The sequence below is a fragment of the Carlito syrichta genome, unplaced genomic scaffold (genome assembly GCF_000164805.1).
Source record: "Carlito syrichta isolate Samal-C Ts95f unplaced genomic scaffold, Tarsius_syrichta-2.0.1 Scaffold311678, whole genome shotgun sequence".
Lineage (NCBI taxonomy): Eukaryota > Metazoa > Chordata > Mammalia > Primates > Tarsiidae > Carlito > Carlito syrichta.
The window spans coordinates 553,226-572,680 of NW_007255774.1; the positions used below are offsets into that span (position 1 = coordinate 553,226).

Below are 19,455 nucleotides of genomic sequence, written 5' to 3' on the forward strand. Positions count from 1 at the left end.
TCGCTTAGCCCAAGAGTTTGAGATCAGCCTGGACAGCATAGCAAGACCTTGTCTTAAAAAAAATTAGCTAGGCATGGTGGCCGGAACCTGTAGGTCCAGCTACTCAGGAGGCTGAAGTGGATTGCCTGAGCCCAAGAGGTCGAGACTGCAGTGAGTCAAGATCATGCCACTACTCTCTAGCCTGGGCGACAGAGTGAGACCCTGACTCAAAAAAAAAAAAGAAAGAGAAAAGTTAGAATACATTTTTTTTTAGAAGAAAAAGATTAGATGAGAAGTAGGAAAATGGGGAGAAACAGTTCATCCTAAAATTAAGGTGTCTGACCCAAAAAACAGTCTTAGACCAAGGATCTCGCTCTGTTGGGGGCACCATATTTTAGAATAAGTGTTGGCATAGTTTTTTGGAAAGGGCCAGATAGTAAATATTTTAGATTTTGCAGGCCATAATGTTTCTAGCATAACTTCTCAACCCTGCCACTGGAGAGAGAAAGCAGTCACAGACAATATGTAAACAAGCTGGATGTGGCTGCGATCCAGAAAAATTTTATTTACAAAAACAGACAGAGGGCTGAATTGGACCTTAGGCCATAGTTTACTGACCCCCTGCTTTGGAGGGTTCCACTCTGGTCCTGTTCCAGTTGTAGCCCTTCCTCTGAGGTAAGGGGACAGAGGGCTAGAGGCACATCCCTCCTCTTCTAAACCATGATCCAGATCTCCAGCCTTCCTATCCAAATAGCCCACAGAGCCTGTGCCCACTTCCAGGGCCTGCACAGGCCTCTTCCCTGGTCCATCATCAGTGAGGGTGAACCACAATGCACACAACTGACCCAGAGGCAGTGTGTGTGTGTGTGTGTGCGTGCGCGCGCGTGTGTGTGTGTTGGGGGTGAAGGTAAGATGTAGATGAAGTTAAGATGGAAAGCCTGAGATGTCCACTAGTATGCCCATGGGGCCCCTGATCTGCAAGACAGAGCTGAAACTGAGAAGAGAAGAAGATCGTGTGCTGGGAGCCACGGGCATGGACTGCCACATCTGGTGTGGAATTCTGGGACGTCTGAGAATTCAAAACTCTTGGGTTCTGGTCTTCTAGGTTGTTGTGAGGTCATAATTGTTAACATAGGAGCATGAGTCACATTTTAACAGTATTTTAGCTTTTAAAAATATTTAAACATAGGATAGACAGGACTTCACTTGCACCCTAACCCAGGACCCCACAAATAGTAGGGGCAGGACAGCCTGATACCACAGGGACAAGGATTACGCACATGAGGCCACACTTGCTGGAGCAAAATGAGTTTTTTTATTGGTTTTAGGGCATAAGTCAACAGCTGCAGTACAATCCAAGGTCTGAGAGAAAGTCAGGAAAGGCTTCGAAGAGGGAGCAGGCCCCAGGCAGTGAGGTTACCTCGCCTGCTCCACTGTACATTAGCCTGGAAACACAAGAAAGAGTATTTCACAGCTCAACTCAGGAAACTGAGACCGGAATCAAGTTTCTAAACCATGGATACTCGGAGCTGGAAGGCTGCTACCCAGTCACCTAGCCACAAGTTTTCAAGTGGCTCTGGGCCCTTCTCAGGATAGCATGGACAGTCCTCTTCAGTTGTCTCCAGTGAACCCCAGTCCCTGCTCTTGAATCCACAGATGGAAGCACGGCTGCTTAGTTAGCAACAGCCTTTACTTGCACAGAAGAGCATACAACGCACGTAGGGAACTGGGGGCCCAGGGGTGTAGCAGCAGCAAAGCCTTTGGTTTTCAAGGTAATAGGGAGGCTTGGGCAAGAGAAAATCAGTAATGAACACAGGACTTCCCAGAAGTCTAGACTAAGTTAGGTCAACTATGGGTGGGGCGAGGAAGCATTAGGTCATGACTGAGATTGGATTTCTCATCAGTCCAGTGAGTTGACAGCACGGAGTCAGATTTATTGTGATTCAGAAACAAAAAAACCTGAATACTTCATGTTCTCTCTCATAAGTGGGCCCTGATCTGTAGGCACATGAGCACAAAGGTGGGAACAACTAAAGGTGGGAACTGCTAAAGGAGGGAGGGAGGGGGAGGGGTGAGGGGCTCATCAGCCATGCCCTGGGTACCAGGTCCACTACCCGGGGAGAGGGGGCTGGCTAGAAGCCTAAGCCTCACCTGCATGCAACTTACTTATATAGTAAACCCTCACATGGACCCCACAACTCTAAAATAAAATTTTAAAAAGAAAATTAAAACAGACTGATGTTTGTGTAACCAAGAATTGTGGTGGAGTCAATATTTATCCCCACTATACATGTAAAGGAAGCCCCTAGCTCACGCTCAATAAGTGACAGTGGAAATGCATTAATATTATTATTATTGTTTTAAAAACCTGTGGGGAACATACCAAAAGGACAAAGCCAGCTTCATTGCCAAGACAACATGGCCGAAGGTCTAGGGAAGTGTGAGAAGAAAAATCAGTCTAACCATGTGAAGATGATCTTCCCCAGTTTCCTGTGCCTTCCTCTAACCAGCCTTCTGCCCACTCCCAACCTCAGTCCCAGACTCTGTTACCTTCAGAGGGGTCCAAGGTTTCTCTTGACAGCTTGGACAAGGGGGTAGGGGCCCTGGCTACAGGATTTGCCAGTGAAGTCATCCATGTCAATAGACCAGATCATGGCTCCTCCCAGGTTTAAGTTCTTTAAGAATTGAACCTGTGGGAGGCGCAGAGGGACACACAGAGATTAGAAAACCTTTAGATTAGAAGAGATGAAGTGCCATGATCAAGTCGGATTCAGATGACTTTATGTCTGACCTTAGATTGCAGTTGTAGACTAATTGGTTTTATAGAGTTAGAAACTCCCTCAAGGGAAAGCTTGCTCAGGGAAACAGACCACCCACCATTAACCACCTCTCACTCTGGCTCACGGGGTTGCCATACTCGAGGTCCAGCCTTCTTGGAGGCTGAGAAAACTCTCCAGGATAAGAGAAGAAATTAGAATGCTCTTAGCAAGACAAGTTACCTTGATTGTTAATTACACATATGCCTCCTTTCTGCCCTAAGCCTGAAAGGCACACAAATGTCTTACTAAGATAGATCAGTAGGCACAGAAATCTGGAGCCTCCTCAATACCTAACCCATGAAAAAGACTGGAGGGTTTGTCCTGAGATAACTGACAGGATAGGTAACCTGTATAGGTACCAACGTCTCCTTATTTCCCTCTCCCGTCTCCTTGCTCCTCCCTTCTCTCCACTCCTCACTTCACGTATTCTCAAGTCTTTCTGGTATCCTTTCCATCTCTCCTGCCTGTACTACAGATGCTCACAGTTGTGGCTTAGAGTCACTACTAGACTTGGGCTAAAGAGGCCATTGGATCGCGTCCTAGAATTTGGGGTCCCAGAAGCTTCTCTCTTTCAACACAGAATGTGGTGGCGTTTCCCACATATCCCCATCCTCCACTCAGAGAGGCATCCCCCTCTTGCCCACCTACCTTGGTCTCTATACTCTCCACATCATCATAGCCCACCCACTGGTTCCCCTTAACGGCATAGGGAACTTGCTGATCCTGGAGTCTTGTGACCTTGGCTCCTTGAAGGAACTGACAGATCTGGTGGGGGAAAGAATACAATGGTCAGTAATGCGCTCTTCTTGAAACCCAACGGGGTAAGCAGGACAGGTGAGCCCCTAGGGACTTGGGAAAATATCCGCACCTACTCCCAAGGATCAGACAAGAAGAGAACTGACCCAAGGCATCATACAGAATGGGTAGCCCAAGGTGACCTGCTGGGAACTCTTTGTGCTAAGGCCCCATCAGGAGGGATCACAAGGAGCTAGACGTGAGAAAATGCTTGAGTTCCAGATCACACCAATAAATCTTCCCATTTCTTCACTTGGAAAATGGAAATAATGACAGTAATGCCCGCTACACACCTACCTTACAGTGTTGTTGTCAGGATCAAATGAACTAATATATGTCAATTTTTTTTTGAAAATGGTGAAGTGGGCTGGGCTTGGTGCCTCAGCCTGTCATCCCAGCACTTTGGGAGGCCGAAGTGAGTGGATTGCCTGAGCCTGTGGGTTTGAGACTAGCCTGGGCAACTTGACAGGACCTCATCTCTACAGTAAATAAAAAAATTAGCCAGGTGTGGTAGCGCATGCCTGTAGTTCTGGCTGCTTGGAAGGCTGAGGTGGAAAGATCCGCTGGAGCCCAGCAGGTCAATGCTGGGGTGGCCGTGAGTGTGCCACTGCACTCCAGCATGGGCAACAGAGTAAGACTCCAATTAAAAAAAAAAAATGGTGAAGCACTCTACAGATGTGAAGTATTATGACAACCAACACCATCATGCCCCACCTTGTAGCTTATCCCCATTTCAATCTCGTTTCTCCCCCGCTTTCTCTACCCATTCCCAATATACCCGGTACTGGGATCCCCACCTTCTATCATCAGCTACTTTCTATTTCTCTTTAGCATACGAGCTGCTAAAAAAAGATAGCTCTTCAGTGGGAAAAAGATACATTTCAACATCGCATAGAAAATTAATTTGGAATTGGTAACTCTTTTCGGATTATCTACACTCATGCTTACTTCAAGGAAGGCAGAAAATGAAAGTTGACTGTTTAAGTAGATATCAATTTGTCAATGTTATAATGACCCAGGGATGATTTTTTTAAAATTTCCCCAGATTGGATGGTAGAGAGAAATGGCGGTCTAATCAACTTTAATTGTTGTTATCCCTATGACCTATTTGACTTCTGGGCAGGATCTGACACATTTAACCACTCCCTCCTTTGTGAAACACCCACTTCTCCAAGCTCTCTGACACAGAACTGTACAGGTTCCTCCAACCTGTCTTGTGGTTCCTCATCAGTTTCCTTAATGAGCTCCCCTTCCTCCACATACTTCTCAGGCTGCAGGAGGTCCTTGGGTTTTTCTTGGGCCCTATCCACTTCTCACTGTCCTGCTTTGGCTTCAGACACCATCTTTATGTTGATATTTTTGAATTCACCCCTCCAGTACAGACTGTTCTCCTGTGATCCAAACCTATATATGCAACCACTCACTTATCATACCTATAAGTCCCACAGGTTCCTCACACTCAGAATGTCTAAAACTGATCTCATGAGGAGGACCAGTGCCCAGTCTTCTCGCTCTGGTCTTCCCTAACTTAGGAAATGGCATTGCCAGCCATTAGTTGCCCAAGTGCAGAACCTGGGGCAGTCTCCCTTTTTCAGTCTCCATACCCTCTAATACCTATCACCATTCCCGACTAACTCCATCTCCTCTTCAGAGCTAGCTTATCTCATTTCCTTCGGGAAGCATTCCCTAACCCTCTCCCCAAGCCAGAGTTAGGAGCTCCTCTTGTGTGTTCCAACGGTACTCTGTATCCCCCTCCCCCACCCCCAACACTCAGGATGAGTTACCCTATCACTGTCAAACTAAAGTCGAAACCTCACCCAGAGATGGAAGCCAGCTGAGGGCACAGGGGTGTTCCAGGTACCTCATAATAGGCCAAGAAGCCTGAAGAATTAGTGATGGGACCAGCAGCTCCAGGACCAGAGGCGGGGGCCCCCACACGGGTTTCTGCAGAGGCCAGGGTGAAGGTGTGTCCATACGTGGGGATGCCCATGACCACCTTCTCTGGGGGCATTCCCTTACGTATCCAGTAACCCACAGCATATTCCTAGGAAGGGAAGAGAGATTGAGGCCCAGGGCATAGGGAAAGAAAGGTGTTAGGCCTCTTAGCTTCCAGCCCAAACTTCACAGAGATGATTCTTTGATTGCTTTTCTACATCTGGTAGATGGTCCTACCAGGACCAGAGTGTTTGTTCTAATGCATTTAATGCTTTTCAGCAGTAAGAAACTCATTCAGCTTTTTCTAAGTTCTGAAAGAAACTGGACAGTAGATCACACACACACACACACAAATCAGGCAAGGAACCTAGAAAACATGAAGTCAAGGTCGTCACCATCTCTGTTTCTTCTTTGAGTCAGTTGCCCGTGCAATCTGTCTTCACAATTGCTCATGGTGCTTACTAATGAAGGTAGCCTGTCAGATTCCTAGTCACTAAGGTTTCATAATGACCTTGGACCTAAGGGGACAGATTCAGAAGGAGGAAGCTAATTTTGGCATTCCTGCTATCCAGAACAAAATAAGAGGTTAGAGAAGATGAAGAGATGTCTCCTCCTCCTTAAAGGAAGCTGGCAGGGAGGAGGGAGTGAAGGAGGTTGATGTGACTCTGCCATGTGGAGGCCTAGAAAACTCCAAACTAAAAATCAGGAGATCTAGCTTTGGACCAGCCATTTTATAACTTTCAATGTAAAGGCCTGGAAACACGCAACCCAGACAACATTTTTTTTCCCCTCTCCAAATTTTAGAAGTACACACTCATGGAGGGCACAGGCGCATGCTGAGACACCAGCCTTGGTCTGTGCAGCTGCCGGAATCGAGGGGCAGCTGCGTAACCCACCGGGGCCAGAGCGGGGCACTCAGCGGCTTCCCGGCCTCTCCTGTCCTGAGCAGTTGCGCTGGGGTGGCCTGAGCCTGCGCCTGGGAAGTGGCCGCTTCCCAGCGGCCCCTGCTTGGCCTGGGGCTGGACGGTGGGAGGTAGAGCTGCCATGTACCTCCCTGCGCCAGACCTCGGGGACAGGGCCAAGGACTGTCCCCGAACACGTGATTCACATTTGGAGACCACTGTGCCTGTGCCAGCTTCACGGACTCTGCTCCATTAAAACCACTAAGTGGCCAAGATCATGGCGATGAGCCCTCCAGAGATTTGGTGCCGGGGAATGAAAGTGGACATCCACAGGTCCCTGTTGGTCACAGGCATCCCAGAGGACTGTGGCCAAGCAGAAATTGAGGAGACCTTGAATGGGGTCCTCTCTCCACTGAAGAGAAGGCCAAAGCTGTCCTCATGGAGGTTGGTGAGGGAGTGAATTTGAGCACCATACCCCAGGAATTCCCAGGAAGGGGCGGTGTCTGGAGAGTGGTCTTCAGAGACCTCACCCAGGATGCTGAATGAATTCCTGGACGCTGAGGGGCGCACCTGGAGGGATGTGATCCGCTTGCTCCAGCTCAACCAACCCCCACGGTCCCAGAACCAGAATCAGCCTCCAGAGAACTGGGCAGAAGCTTTCAGAGTGCTCCTGGGGATGGTGGTGCAGGTCATCTGCTACATGGATGCCGAGATCCGGAGCCAGGAGGAAGCTAGGATTTGGGAGGCAGCTGAGTTTGAGGAGAAGGCCTGGGCTATAGCAGCAGGAAGGAAGGTCGAGAAAGATCCCGGGCTTGCTGCAGAGGCAGGCTCTGCCTTTAAGACGGAGAACCTCAACAACTGGAATGACTGGGGGGATCCTCCCAGACCTTTGGTTCGCAAGGCTGGTGCTAAGACTTGCCCCAGAAGAAAAAAGCAGAAGAAAAGCCCTAGGTAGAAACCCTGGAAAAAACCCAAAGGCAACCATTCCAACAGCTCAGCCTCCTTGGAGGATCCTGAGGCTGGCGATGCTGAAAGGATGGACATCTCAGAATCCGTCAAGAGTAACAAAAAGCCCCGTGTGAAGCAGGAGGAGTCGGTTTTGAAGAAACCCATGGCAAAATGTACCTGGAAGACCCCCAGAGACTGACCTCAGGATGCCCCAGCAGATGCTGAGAGCCCTGGAGGTGCTTCTGAGTCAGACCAAGAGGGCCCCCAAAGAAGAAAACCTTGGGCTGGGCCTCAGCAAAGAATCCTGCCCCATGAGGAAGAAGAAGAAGGTGAACTTGGGCTCCATCTCTTATGTCCTTGTTGACTCGGAAGATGCCCAGAAGAAACCAGTGATTCCAAAGAAAGAGCCAGGTTGGCAAAGGAGGCATCCCTTCAGAAGGTCCCTCGAGGTTCTCAGCCTGCTAAGCCTTCAGCCTCAACCTCAAGGTGTCCAAAGGCCAAACCGGAAGACTCTCCTTGTGATGCTGCCAGTGAATCCGGAAAGCTTTAATTTGGGAGACCACCTGTGCTGGAGTTGAAAGAAGACTGAGAAAGTTCCAAGTCAGGAGCAACGTCATCTCTTGTCACTGAATGAAACAAGACTTTTGACTGTTTTAGGGCCTAGTTTGTAGAGATCTGGCTCTCAGAGGTGAGATCTTAGGCAGGGGTGGGAGTGGGGAAGAGGCAGGTGTGTAACTACCCTTTTCTCTACCAGGCCTGCTTTTTCAACGTCCTCCTCAACTCACCTTCAGAGGCGGGAGAGTCGATAAGTGGACTCGGGAAAATTCTAGAACCTTTACTCCCCTTTATGCGTGGGCAGGGCCACTGTGACACCCATCTGTGTTTAGCCCTTTCTCCTTCACCGCTGCTTCCTTCTGGGGAGGGTCAGCGGCCAGTGGGGGGCCTGGTGTTTTGAAAAGCCAGGTGGCCATTTTCTCCCTTCTGGCCTCTCTCTGCTGTGACCAGTGGGGTTAGTTAAGCCAACCAGGGTCTGATGCAGACCTGGCATTCTCGCTCTTTCCATCTTCAGCTTCCACTCTCCAACTATCAAGCTGGAAGATCCCAAGAATTAGTTTTAGGGGAAAATGTCTGCTTAAGCCTTGAAGTAGCTGAGATTTGGAGTCTGTTCATAAAAATGGCACTTTGATTCCTATTAGTGGTGAGCCCTCTTGGGAGCCTCTGGGGAGGAGGGATGGCTGGTAGGACAGGACTCTGGCATTCCTGGGTTGTCAGCTCTGATTCCATCCAGTACCTCCACTTGACAGTCACCATCTTTGCAGCTGAAGACTACTTCTCACATTATAGTAAGGGGGGAAAAATCTTTAAAATTGGCTCTTGATTTCTTCCTTCTGAATTTAGACACACCGTCAGACCAGATCACTATGTCTCAGGGTGTGTGTATGTGGTATAGAGGAGGGCACAGAAGCCTGGAGATAGTGGTATTCTGGGGAGTCCCAAGGTTTCCACAAAGTGTAATCCAAGTCTATTTTTTCCATGTGTTTTTTAAAAACGGTGAAAATGACTATTCAGATATGTTGTAAACCAAACCGGTCGCATCGAAGACTATCAGAGCATGACCTTGTGTCCGTCGATCAACTTGTTTTTGCACAGGTCTCGAGTTAGTTGTTTCTGCTACCTCTCTGTGTAGAACTGACAAGGAAGGTCAGAAGTGGAGGAAATTCAGTCCTGTGCATGTCCTACATAACTGAAAGCAAGTTTCCTTTTGTAATTCACATGTTCTCATTCTGCTGTGATTCTTCAGTTGTTTGGTAGCCAGTAAATGTGCCGACATGATGCACAGGAGTAATATTCTATCATAGGGTTTCAGCCCTTGTACATTTTCAGGGTCTTTCTTCTGACTTCAGTTTTTGTAGTAAAGAATGTGAACAGTTGTTAGATGTTGTCAGTGATTCAACTTTAAAACACATTCCTTGTGATGATTCATTTCAAAATCCTGAGTTATCCTATCTGAAAATGCAGGAAAGAAGAGAAGGGTTTCCACTTGTGGCTGCTCATCTGTGTACATCCTTGGGCGTGTGCCAAACAAAACCCAGGAGTGAATAGACTCTTTAGGTGATGAAAGCCTGCAAGTGTCCAGATTCTAATTTCAAAATCTGGTCCATGGGGTCTTCATTGTGTTAACAGATTGACCCCATGATTAGTCAATGTAAATGTATATGTATATAATAAAGTTTAGCAAGTTAAGTATTAAAAAAAAGAAATATGCATCTATGAGGGCTACCAAAAAAACCAGAATGATCTTTTGAAGGGCAGACCTCTTATAGAGCACTCGGAATTTGTTCCTCCAGAACAAATGGTCAGCCAAAGATTGTATCTGGAAGTTTTGAGAAGGCTGCATCATGATTTGTGGAAGAAACATCCTGAGTCATGGCAAACAGGTAACTGGTTCTTCCACCATAACAACATACCTGCTTACATGTTCTGCAGTTTTTGGCCAATAATGGCATGACCCCCGTGCCCCCATTCACTTGAATTTGCTCTGCATCATTTTTTTTTTCCCAGATGGAAAAAGTCCTCAAATGGAAAGATTCGCCGATGTGGAAGATGCGAAATAAAAACCGGCAGAAGCACTAACAGGCATTAAAATAGACGAGTTCAAAAACTGCTTTAAGCAGTGGAAAAAGTGTCTTGATAGGTGTATTGCCTCAAACAGAGAACACTTTGAAGGTGACTGGAGTTTAAACATGCAAGAATAAGTACACAAGTTTTTATAAATAAATTCTGGGTTCTTTTGAGTCCCCCTCTTGAATATGCCAGAACAGCATCATTTTTTCCTTGTACTTTCCATTTCTCACCACCGTTCAGGACCTTCATATCACATGACCTTGAAGAGTCACTGAATCTGCTGCATTTCTGTTTTATCATCCGTCAAGTGGGAGTAATGATTCCTGTCCAACTGACCTTGTAAGGTTGTTCTGAAGATCGAATTAAATAGGGAATGTGGATGGACACAGGAGGTTACAAGTTGTGTATACCGAGCTTAGGATATTCCAATGACCAGGTCTTCCAACATTTTCCAGGTGACCTTGTATTAGTACCTGGTCAAAGCATTTCTCTTGAACTCACTATCTCCTGGAGTTACCAGAGTCCTTCTTGGGCACATAGCTCCTCCTCTCCGTTCCAGACAACAGTAACTCTAGACTTGCTGGATTTTCCCCTCCTCCACTGGAAACCCCCCCCCACCCATGTTCTCTGCACCACTCACCACATTGTAGTAGGAGCTTGACCCTCTGTCCAGCTTCCCCTTGCTCAGAGGGCTGTTGTGGCCAGTGACAAGGGGCTTTTCCCAAGACCCATGGAAGTCAAATGTCAAAAGGTTGATGAAATCCAGTTTTCTAAAGTGCCAAAAGCAAAGAAGAGATTCTGGATGAGCAATGGTAAGCAATTGTTTTGGGCTTTGAATGCTGTTAAAGGATCCAAAGTTACCAGAAACAAGTTGTTCCCGCAGCAACAAGACACTGGGCATTGCCAAAGAAGGGAGGGAGGAAGGGATAAGGGATACCACACCACCCATGCCTACACTGGGTAGTGCTCATCAGAATTCAAGCCTCACCTTCACACAATATACTTATGGAACCAATCCTCACATGCACCCCATGATTATCCAGTTTAAAAAGCCAGCCCACCCACCCACCCAACAAAGTTGTTTCTAACTGAATGGTGCAGTGCTAGGAAGGTGACCATCCCTCAGACCTGAGGGACGGACACAGGAGAGATTATGGACATCATTTTCATAAAAGGGAGAGGGATGGAAGAAGTGCTCTGAGGACCTCACTTTGCTAATTTCTCGATCTGATAGCTGTTGTCAATCATCTGCCTCCCTGCAGACACGCCTGCGGTCAAGAGAAGTCTTTCTTTGTTGGATTTTTTTGAGTCCTCCTGAAAGGCTTCTTCTAATTCCTAGGAAAAAGAAGGAAACAAGGTGTCAGATGTCCCCTCCCAGAGTGCAGCTTCTTGCCTGGGATCTAGGATTCTTCTAGAACCACATTAGATGGACGAAATCAAACCTCTCCTCCCCATCCCACATGGGGATGCCTTGTGCCTGTTATCTATCTCACTTTATACCCAGGAAAGAACCATCTGGGTTTCCTCCTGATCTAGCTGGTAAATCTTCTATGAGGCTGTCACAGCACCCAGGAAATCTATGGCTTTATATTATTTTATATGGATGTTGCTTTATTTTGATGTTGCTCATTGTACCAGGGGGCTCTGTTGACTGATGTTGTTCCTGCCCTAAACTAGAAACAGGGACTTTTCCCCAATCAATGGGGACTTCTAAGAGGCAGGGGCTGTGTTGTTCAAACAGCCTCAGCCTCAATTTCATCCTTTTCCTCTCCTGGTGTGGCCATATTCTGCATGTTAGGGACACTGAGTATACCATGGGATCTGGCTTACATGAATCAGCTCAGTGAAATGAGTGTTTCCTTTCTGATCTGGGTAGATCCAGCTTACATCCAGTCCATCAAAGTTATGGTTCCTCAGAAACAGGATAACGGAGTTAATAAATTCCAAGCGTGATGTGGAAGAATCAACCATGGGGTGGAACCTGGGGAGAAGCAATGAAAGTGTTTTTTGAAAAGAACAACCAATACTCATCGTACAACACATTTTCCACAGAAGTCCCAGCATTCACTCATGATTTGTCTATTCCAGTCTTTTCTCCTTTTGTAACAGGTGGGGAGAAGAAGGATTGTTGGACCAGAAAACAGGAAAAGGAAGACTGGAGTCTCTGCAGAGCTTCCTGCTAGAGTAAGAAAGCTGCCTTTGACAAAAACTCTTGCTTTGAACAAACTTTAAATGGGCCCCTCAGAGCCGCCTTATTGACTAGACCGTGACCTTGGGCTTTGGTGTCCACATTTGCAGAATCCAGCTTTGGCAATAATCCTGCTAAGTCAGTTTAGACAGAATCCTCCACTCTTGGTAATTGATCACCCTTAATATCTTTTCAAATTCCTCCCGCCACCCCTCACCCCCACCCCTCTAGGCGATATCTGATTGCTCAGGCTTGCCTTCAGCAGGAATCCTGTAGAGTCCATTTGGCAAGGATTCCCCCAACCCTAAAGTTTCTTCTTAGTAATTTTCCATCCACTGACCCCGTCAACCTGCTCTATGGCTATATATCACCACTTGCCTTTGCTGTATTTAGAATTGAATCCTGCACTATACTGGGGTCTCTTTTCCCCTATTGCAATAGTTCCTAAATATAATTGGCTCCTACTGCTTTAAATATTGTCCAGCTTTGTTTTTGTTTTATTTTTAACACTTTCCACCCTTAGAAAGGCAGTTTGCAATATGGTGGGCTAAGGGCCAGGAGATCTGGGTTCAAGTACCAGATCAGAGCCCTTTCCAACAGCCATTTTGTCATTTACCCCACAGTCTGGATTCCAATCTGGCCGTCTCTAAACTGAGATTGAGGATGGTAACTCTTCTTCATGTGCCTCAAAGGGGTCACATTTAGGAAAGCTCCGTGTTCCCTAAAAAGCAACCCTGACACAAATAAGCACCTCAGATCTCCCATCTCCAGGGTTTTTGATGAAAAGCAGGACTCGAAAACAGCAGCTCTTCAGGGGCTTCCATCTGAGCTAGACTTTTTAAGTCAAGAACTTGACTCTCAGCTATCTACACCAAGGGTACCAACAGCATTTAAAATCCAAAGCTATAGATGAGTGAGTGAGGACATGGCATTTGAGTTGTAGCACTTTCCATTTTTCACAACACCCCCAGGCATACTAGAGTCTTGAATTAATTTCATTTTAGTCAATATTAAATTGATATGTTGGTTCCTGAATGTATCTCAGGTTCAGAGTGGAAGAGACAGCAAGAAGCTGGATCGGTATCAGAAAACCACGGTGGAAACAGGTTTCTAGCTTTTCTCTTGTCTTTTTTTTTTATTTTTGAGTCAGAGTCTTACTCTGTCACCCAGGCTGGAGTGCAGTGGCATGTTTATGGCCACCTCAGCCTCGACCTGCTGGGCTCAGGTGATCCTTCCATCTCAGCCTGCCAAGTAACTGGAACTGCAGGTGAGTGCCACCATGCCTGGCTAATTTTTTTTTACTTATTGCAGAGACGAGGTCTTGCCAAGTTGCCCAGGCTGGTCTCAAACCCCTGGACTCAGGCAGTTCTCTTGCCTCCACCTCCCAAAGTGCTGGGATTACAAGTGTGAACCACTGCACCTGGCTTTCTTGCATTTCAAAGTGCTTACAATGCTTACAAAGTGCACCTGATCCTCTGGGCAGCTGCCTCTAGTTTTAGGAAAGATGCCCATTCAATACAAATTTACTAATTTTCTTCTTAGAAACAAGTGTTTGTGATACACATATTTAAGTATTCTGCACGACTGGCATTTACATAATAATAATAACAATAATAATAAAACAACTAATGCAACCATTGATCCCTTGTTGCACACTGGCACTATGCCAAACAGTTTGCTTGCAATGCCTGTCCTTACAACATTGCCCTGAAATAGATTGTTATTATCCTCACTGTATAGTTTAAATAGAAAACAAAAACAAAAAACTGAAGCTTATAGACATTAAAGAACTTGCCTGAAGTCACACAGCTTGTATATAACTAAAGGGAAATTCAAACCAGATGTGTCTATCTTCAAAGCTCTACTTTTAACGACTCAACTGGTACACACAGCAGGCACTTAATGAATTATTTACGGAAGGAATGCTTGCATGCATGTAAGAATAAATAGATGAAGATATTTTCACGTACTTGCATTTATTTAGCTCTTTATGCAAATGGAATATCATTTTCATATGAATAGAAAATATAATTTACAATGCATGCTTTGTATCAGTAAATATTTTGTCTTTAAGCAAAGCACACCCGTTGTCCCCTCTGGTCTGCTTGTCCTCAGATCATGATCCTGGACATTGCCATCCACTGACTGCTGCAGGCCAAGGCTGAGTTTTTTGTTTTGTTTTGTTTTGTCTTATTGAATCAGGATATTACTCTGTTGCCCAGGCTGGAGTGCAGTGGCACAGTCACAGCTCACTGCAGTCTCGACCTCCTGGGCTCAGGTGATCTTTCCATCTCTGTCTCCTGAATAACTGGGACTACAGGCATTTGCCACCATGCCTGGCTAATTTTTTTTATTTTTTGTAGAGATGAGGTTTAACTATGTTGCCCAGGCTCGTCTCAAATTCCTAGGCGCAAGCAATCCTCCTGCCTTGGCCTCCCAAAGTGTTGGGATTACAGGCATGAGCCACTGTGCCTGACCGGGATTTTTAAGTGGAAGTAATCCACCCAGTGGTGCAAAGTCAAGCCCTCAAGTTATTTTTTAAAAATTGCACTTCTCAACTAAAACTATTTCCCCATGATCCATAATGTGAGAAACATTTATGTAAATAATTAAGGGTTTCCTGCATAGTGCTCATGGCTCAATTTCTCTCACGTGTCTCTCCAAGTGTCCAGGTTTGTTCAAAGGTCCTAAAGAGTTCCTTCAAAGACAAGAAAACCTAGTGCAATGCCTCCATTTTTGACAAAATTCAGATCAATTTTCCCACCCAACCCCGGGAGGGCCTCTCAAATCCTCATTCAATATCTCTTTTCCAGAGGAGAAAAAGTGATGATCAGAACTAACATGGGAGAATGAACGAAAAATACAGATGTGCTCTTACCCTTTGGAACCAAACAGGTACCCTCCAATGGACAACAGAATTTTCAGTTTGGGATTCCTGGAGAAGAAGAATAAGCTGATTATGGTTTTCTGGCTGCCAGGGAAAACTTTTCCCAAAGGGTAGAACTCCTGTTGTGAAAAATGTGAATAAATGGGCCTGTCTGTTTGAAATGAATCTAAGTTTACTGAAGGGTCAAGGTATTGATGAGAAGAACAGATAGGATCAGAATTTATACCCAAAGAAATACACATGAATGAATGAATGAAATAGTAGGTCTCAGGCCCAATTTAAGACTAACTTCCCTCTTGCAAAACCCACCCGGGATGCAACCACCTCCATCTTACTAACTTGGTTTTGAGACTGTTGATGGTCTGGTAAAGCATCACTTCTTTCTTGTCCTTGATGACGACCTTGTTGTTATTGATGCTGGCAAATGAGTAGATGAAATGAGAACATAGGAAGGGATCAATGTTCTCAGGGGTGAATCTTCCTGGTTCCTGCCGGTTCTGGGACCAGTTGGTGAAGTAGCAAACCAGTTTGTAGGCAGAGCCTAGAGTAGAGTGAAGAGAGCCAATGAGATGCTAGTGCTGTTGCCTTAGAGTCCAGAAAGTCACAGCTTTCTCCCAAGACAGTCATTGCATCCTTTGCTCATTCAACCAGAATCTCTGAGGATCATTCAGCCTGGAACCTTAGTGCTGGCTCTTGAGTACTCAGACCATAGTTTAAAAATACATTGAGAGACAGAGATACCATCAATCTGCGAAACACTCACAGAGCACTGAGATTCAATGTGTGTGGATGGGTGGACAACACAGATCAGTAAAGGAACAGAAAGATACTACATATGTTGTGTTTGTGTGTGTACATATTTATATACACCACACACACACACACACACACACATATACACACACATGGAGGTCAGGTATGGGGGGGCTAGAGGGGGTTAAAAAAGATAGACCTAAAACAAGAGATGCACAAAGAGATACAGAACAAAAAGAGTCAGGTACAGGGGTGCCAAAAAAAGTAAACACATTTTAATTATGACCTTCACTTAGAAGATGGCACTAATCAGATGAACGGAGCAAGACAGTAAAAAAAAAAATGGTGGAAGCATGGTTGAGCAAACGTCATACTACACATTGCTACCGTAATTTATTCAGCTTCAAAAAATAATGCATAGATAACATATCTTAAAATAGGTATGCATTTTTTGGCACCTTCTGTATATGTCAGTGGCAGAACCAGAGAGAGAGTAATCAAGAGAAAAAGCATCAGAAATGAAAGTACGCAACTCGGGAGACTCAGGGAGTCGTGACTCATTGGCTACTTACCTTCCTGGAGAAGCAGCAAGGCCACTAAACCTGTTAAAAAGAGAAAGCAAAACCTGTTGGGCCAAACATGGTTCTTCTGTCCCAAATGATGGCAACGAGTATGTGGGTGTGCCCATATACAAGATAGAGCCATGCTTCTTCCGGTCTCTCCAGTTGTGCCTGCTGTCGTCTCTTTACAGGGTTTTGAGGTCCCTATAGCCCTGGGCAGAAACATTTTCCAAACTGGGAACTCACTTGCTCATTCATTTATGCAACAAAGTCTTGTTGAATCACCTGCTCTGTGCTAAGCATTGTCCAGGATACTTGGGAAATGAAGATGAAGTTGATGCCTTCCCTAGTCTAGCCTGGAGTTGAATATAGGTAAGTTGACCATATAGTTTATTGTTCAATGAGACCCTTTGGAGAGTGAAAGGAACACTAATTAGTCATTTCTTTGGGACAACTTGGACCAGAACTATCCTGGTCAATTGAAATAAATGGTCACCCTGTACAAAGGCAGTAACTCTTAAAACAAGGCAAGGTGAATTGAGAAGCACGAGCTGACTCCGGTAGTACTCCAAGCCTACATATTTGAGGTTGTGCCCAGCCTTTTCTGCGTAGGACACTTCCCTTAGAAGGACTGGTGAGACTATTCTCTGCTTAGTTCATCCGCCTCAAGGGAAGAAAAGAGTGAGTTCCTGGGTCCTAGAAAATTCACCCAATGGATAAGCCTCCTTGAACTTCAGTCTCCCTAACTTGGGGATGTTGTCCACTCGGGGGGGGGGGTCTGAAAATTGACAAAAGGGCAGTTGAAAAGAAGAGAAAACTTTGTATGACATAGGTTTGGGACCTAGTGCCTCCTCTGCAGAGCTCAGGGCCGGGAAACGGCACTAAGATCCCCTCCTGCCAATCCATGAGTTTTGTTAGGCAGGAGACAGGGTAAACAGAAAGCTGGTCCTCCACACACTAAGGAGTGGTCAGAGAAATTCTGGTTGCCACATCTACCATCAGATCAGGCTCCAGGCCCTTCTGAAAAGTGCTGCCTCCCTATGAGCTCCCTCCTGAGGGCCCAGGGCTAATATCCTCAATAGGGAACTCAGAAGACTCTTGCCAGCTGGGCTGCTCGCTAATTAAGACAGAGAGGTATGGACAGATGCAATGAAATGTCTTCTTTCCTCCATCAGACCTACCTCTTCTCCTCCTGGTACATGTCCCTTGTTTACTCATAGTCCGGTTTATTTAGCCTTATCTGTACCCTCATCCAAATTTCTAGCCATCACAAAAACCATAGTCTGGGATCAGAACTTTGGGGCTGAAAGAAGAGTTTAGAAAACAACCAATAAACCGTTCTGCAGATGAGAAATGTTGGGCTCCCCAAAGGTTCTCAAATGTATCCACAGCGTATCCCATGAAAGAAGTGACTCTTGATATAGTCCTCATATATCAAGAGGCCAAGGAAGCCTCGTTTCTTTCCTGTCTTGAGCTCCAGTGCTACTGTGGCCAACAGGCACCTCTGTGCAAACTGAGAACATCCTAACGGTACAAAAGACTATGGTTTCTGCTGTTTTCTGGTCCATTCAGGAAAGGTAATTCCCCTAGGACATTAGCTTGATATACGAGGACTGTTCGTCTCAGAAAGGATCATGAATTACTCCTTCCACAGATCTGCATTACCCCTTCCCTCCTCATCAACTTCCCTGCTGAATTATCAGCCCCATGCTTACCTATCCAGAGAGACTTCTGGTCCATAATAGTTGCTTCTGTATTCCTGACAAACTTCCTCTGGGATGCCTCACACTTCAGGCCTTTTATGCCCTGAGGTTTCGACAGCCTGTCATACAGGAAGGAAGCAGAAGTCCAGGAGACTGGGGATTTCCCTTGGTAAACTTGTGAAACGCCTTGGCAGTGAAGCCCAGCTTTGAGCAATGCCAACTCTTGGCTGGCATAAAAGAACTACTGTGAAGACAGCCACTGAAGGGCCCTTTTCATCCAGTCTAGACTTAAAGTCCTTGAGAAGGAAAGGAGGTGACACTTTGGCTCAGCCTCTTGGTATCACTCTCCAGCCCTGAATCCCATTCCAGATCTGTCTCCTTCTTGTTGCCCACACTTCTCCTTGTGCTCATGTGACCTCTGCCTTGCTTACCTTGAGTCATTTAATCAGACAGCTCTTCTATCCCACTTGGTGCCACCAGCACCTACTCTTCTCTGGGCACCTCCAAATGACACCCTCTTGTAGCCCTTCTCACGTCTCCCCCAGTGGGGACTAGCTGGCTCTTCTGCCCACCGTGCATTCTATTTCTTTTCATATTTTCACCCTGTATTGTCATCGCCTGGAGTATATATCTGTCTCCTCAACTTGACTGTGCAGTTCTTTTTTTTTTTTTGAGTTGGAGTCTCACTCTGTTGCCCAGCCTGGTAAACAGTGGCATGCTCCTGGCCACCACAGCCTCAGCCAACTGGGCTCCAGTGACCCTTCTGCCTCAGCCTTCTAAGTAGCTGGAACTATAGGCACGCACTACCACACCCGGCTAATTTTTTTGATTTCTTGTAGAGACGACATCTCACCAAGTTGCCCGGGTGGGTCTTGAACCCACAGACTCAGGCAATCCATTCACCTCGGCCTCCCAAAGTGCTGGGATTACAGGCTGAGCCACCGGGCCCAGCCTGTGCAGTTCTTAAGTACGAGAACTATGTGAAAAATAAAAATCAAAAACCTCCACAAAGGTTAAAAGTCCTTTTTCAATGTTTCTTTTTAAGAGACTAGATTTGCCAGCCTCTTTCTTCAGCCTCTCGGTTTCCTCTGATGTCAGGGGTAGATTTTAACAGGTAGACCTGCCCACCATGAAGCATGTGTAAGCCAAGCCAGGAGCTGAGAGACCAAGAAATGGGCAAAGAAAATGATGCATCTATGGAGGAAGTCCCGTATGGCCAGCCATGTCTGTTTGGAGTGGTGTGGCTCAGCTCTTGTGTGTGAGTCCAGGGATGTCCCCAAAACACTGGCATGTTTAGAGTACTTGTTTTTTTTTTTTTTGAGTTGGAGTCTCACTCTGTCACCCAGACTGGAGTGCAGTGG

General features: G+C 46.0%; 1 protein-coding gene and 1 pseudogene across 3 annotated transcripts; one reads left to right on the forward strand and one right to left on the reverse strand.

The window, feature by feature from the left end:
• Window positions 1-1,333: 1,333 nt before the first annotated feature.
• On the reverse strand, window positions 1,334-18,268 carry LOC103271463 (chitinase-3-like protein 2). Of its 3 annotated transcripts, XM_008068930.1 has the most exons (11): window positions 18,107-18,212; window positions 16,404-16,433; window positions 15,418-15,619; window positions 15,070-15,126; window positions 11,834-11,984; window positions 11,214-11,338; window positions 10,644-10,773; window positions 5,455-5,637; window positions 3,447-3,563; window positions 2,530-2,669; window positions 1,334-1,424 (listed from the first exon to the last, which is right to left on the reverse strand). In XM_008068930.1, exons 1-10 carry the CDS (start codon window positions 18,129-18,131, stop codon window positions 2,532-2,534), a joined length of 1,158 nt encoding a protein of 385 aa, XP_008067121.1. In that variant the 5' UTR covers window positions 18,132-18,212; the 3' UTR covers window positions 1,334-1,424; window positions 2,530-2,531. The 3 variants fall into 3 exon arrangements, with proteins under 3 accessions (XP_008067121.1, XP_008067122.1, XP_008067120.1); XM_008068931.2 differs by lacking the exon at window positions 16,404-16,433 and having other exon boundaries at window positions 18,107-18,268; XM_008068929.2 differs by lacking the exon at window positions 18,107-18,212 and having other exon boundaries at window positions 16,404-16,566.
• LOC103271462 lies at window positions 6,702-7,928 on the forward strand (annotated as a pseudogene).
• Window positions 18,269-19,455: the final 1,187 nt, after the last annotated feature.

Bases quoted from the DNA above. Each gene is read 5' to 3' on its own strand.
- LOC103271463 (XM_008068929.2), bottom strand. From the start codon at position 16,536: ATGGCTCTATCTTGTATATGGGCACACCCACATACTCGTTGCCATCAT. The intron at 11,985-15,069 runs GTAAGAGCACAT...GCTTCTCCCCAG, and splicing joins TACCTGTTTGGTTCCAAAGG to GTTCCACCCCATGGTTGATT. The intron at 3,564-5,454 runs GTACCTGGAACA...TTCCCCCACCAG, and splicing joins GCTTCTTGGCCTATTATGAG to ATCTGTCAGTTCCTTCAAGG.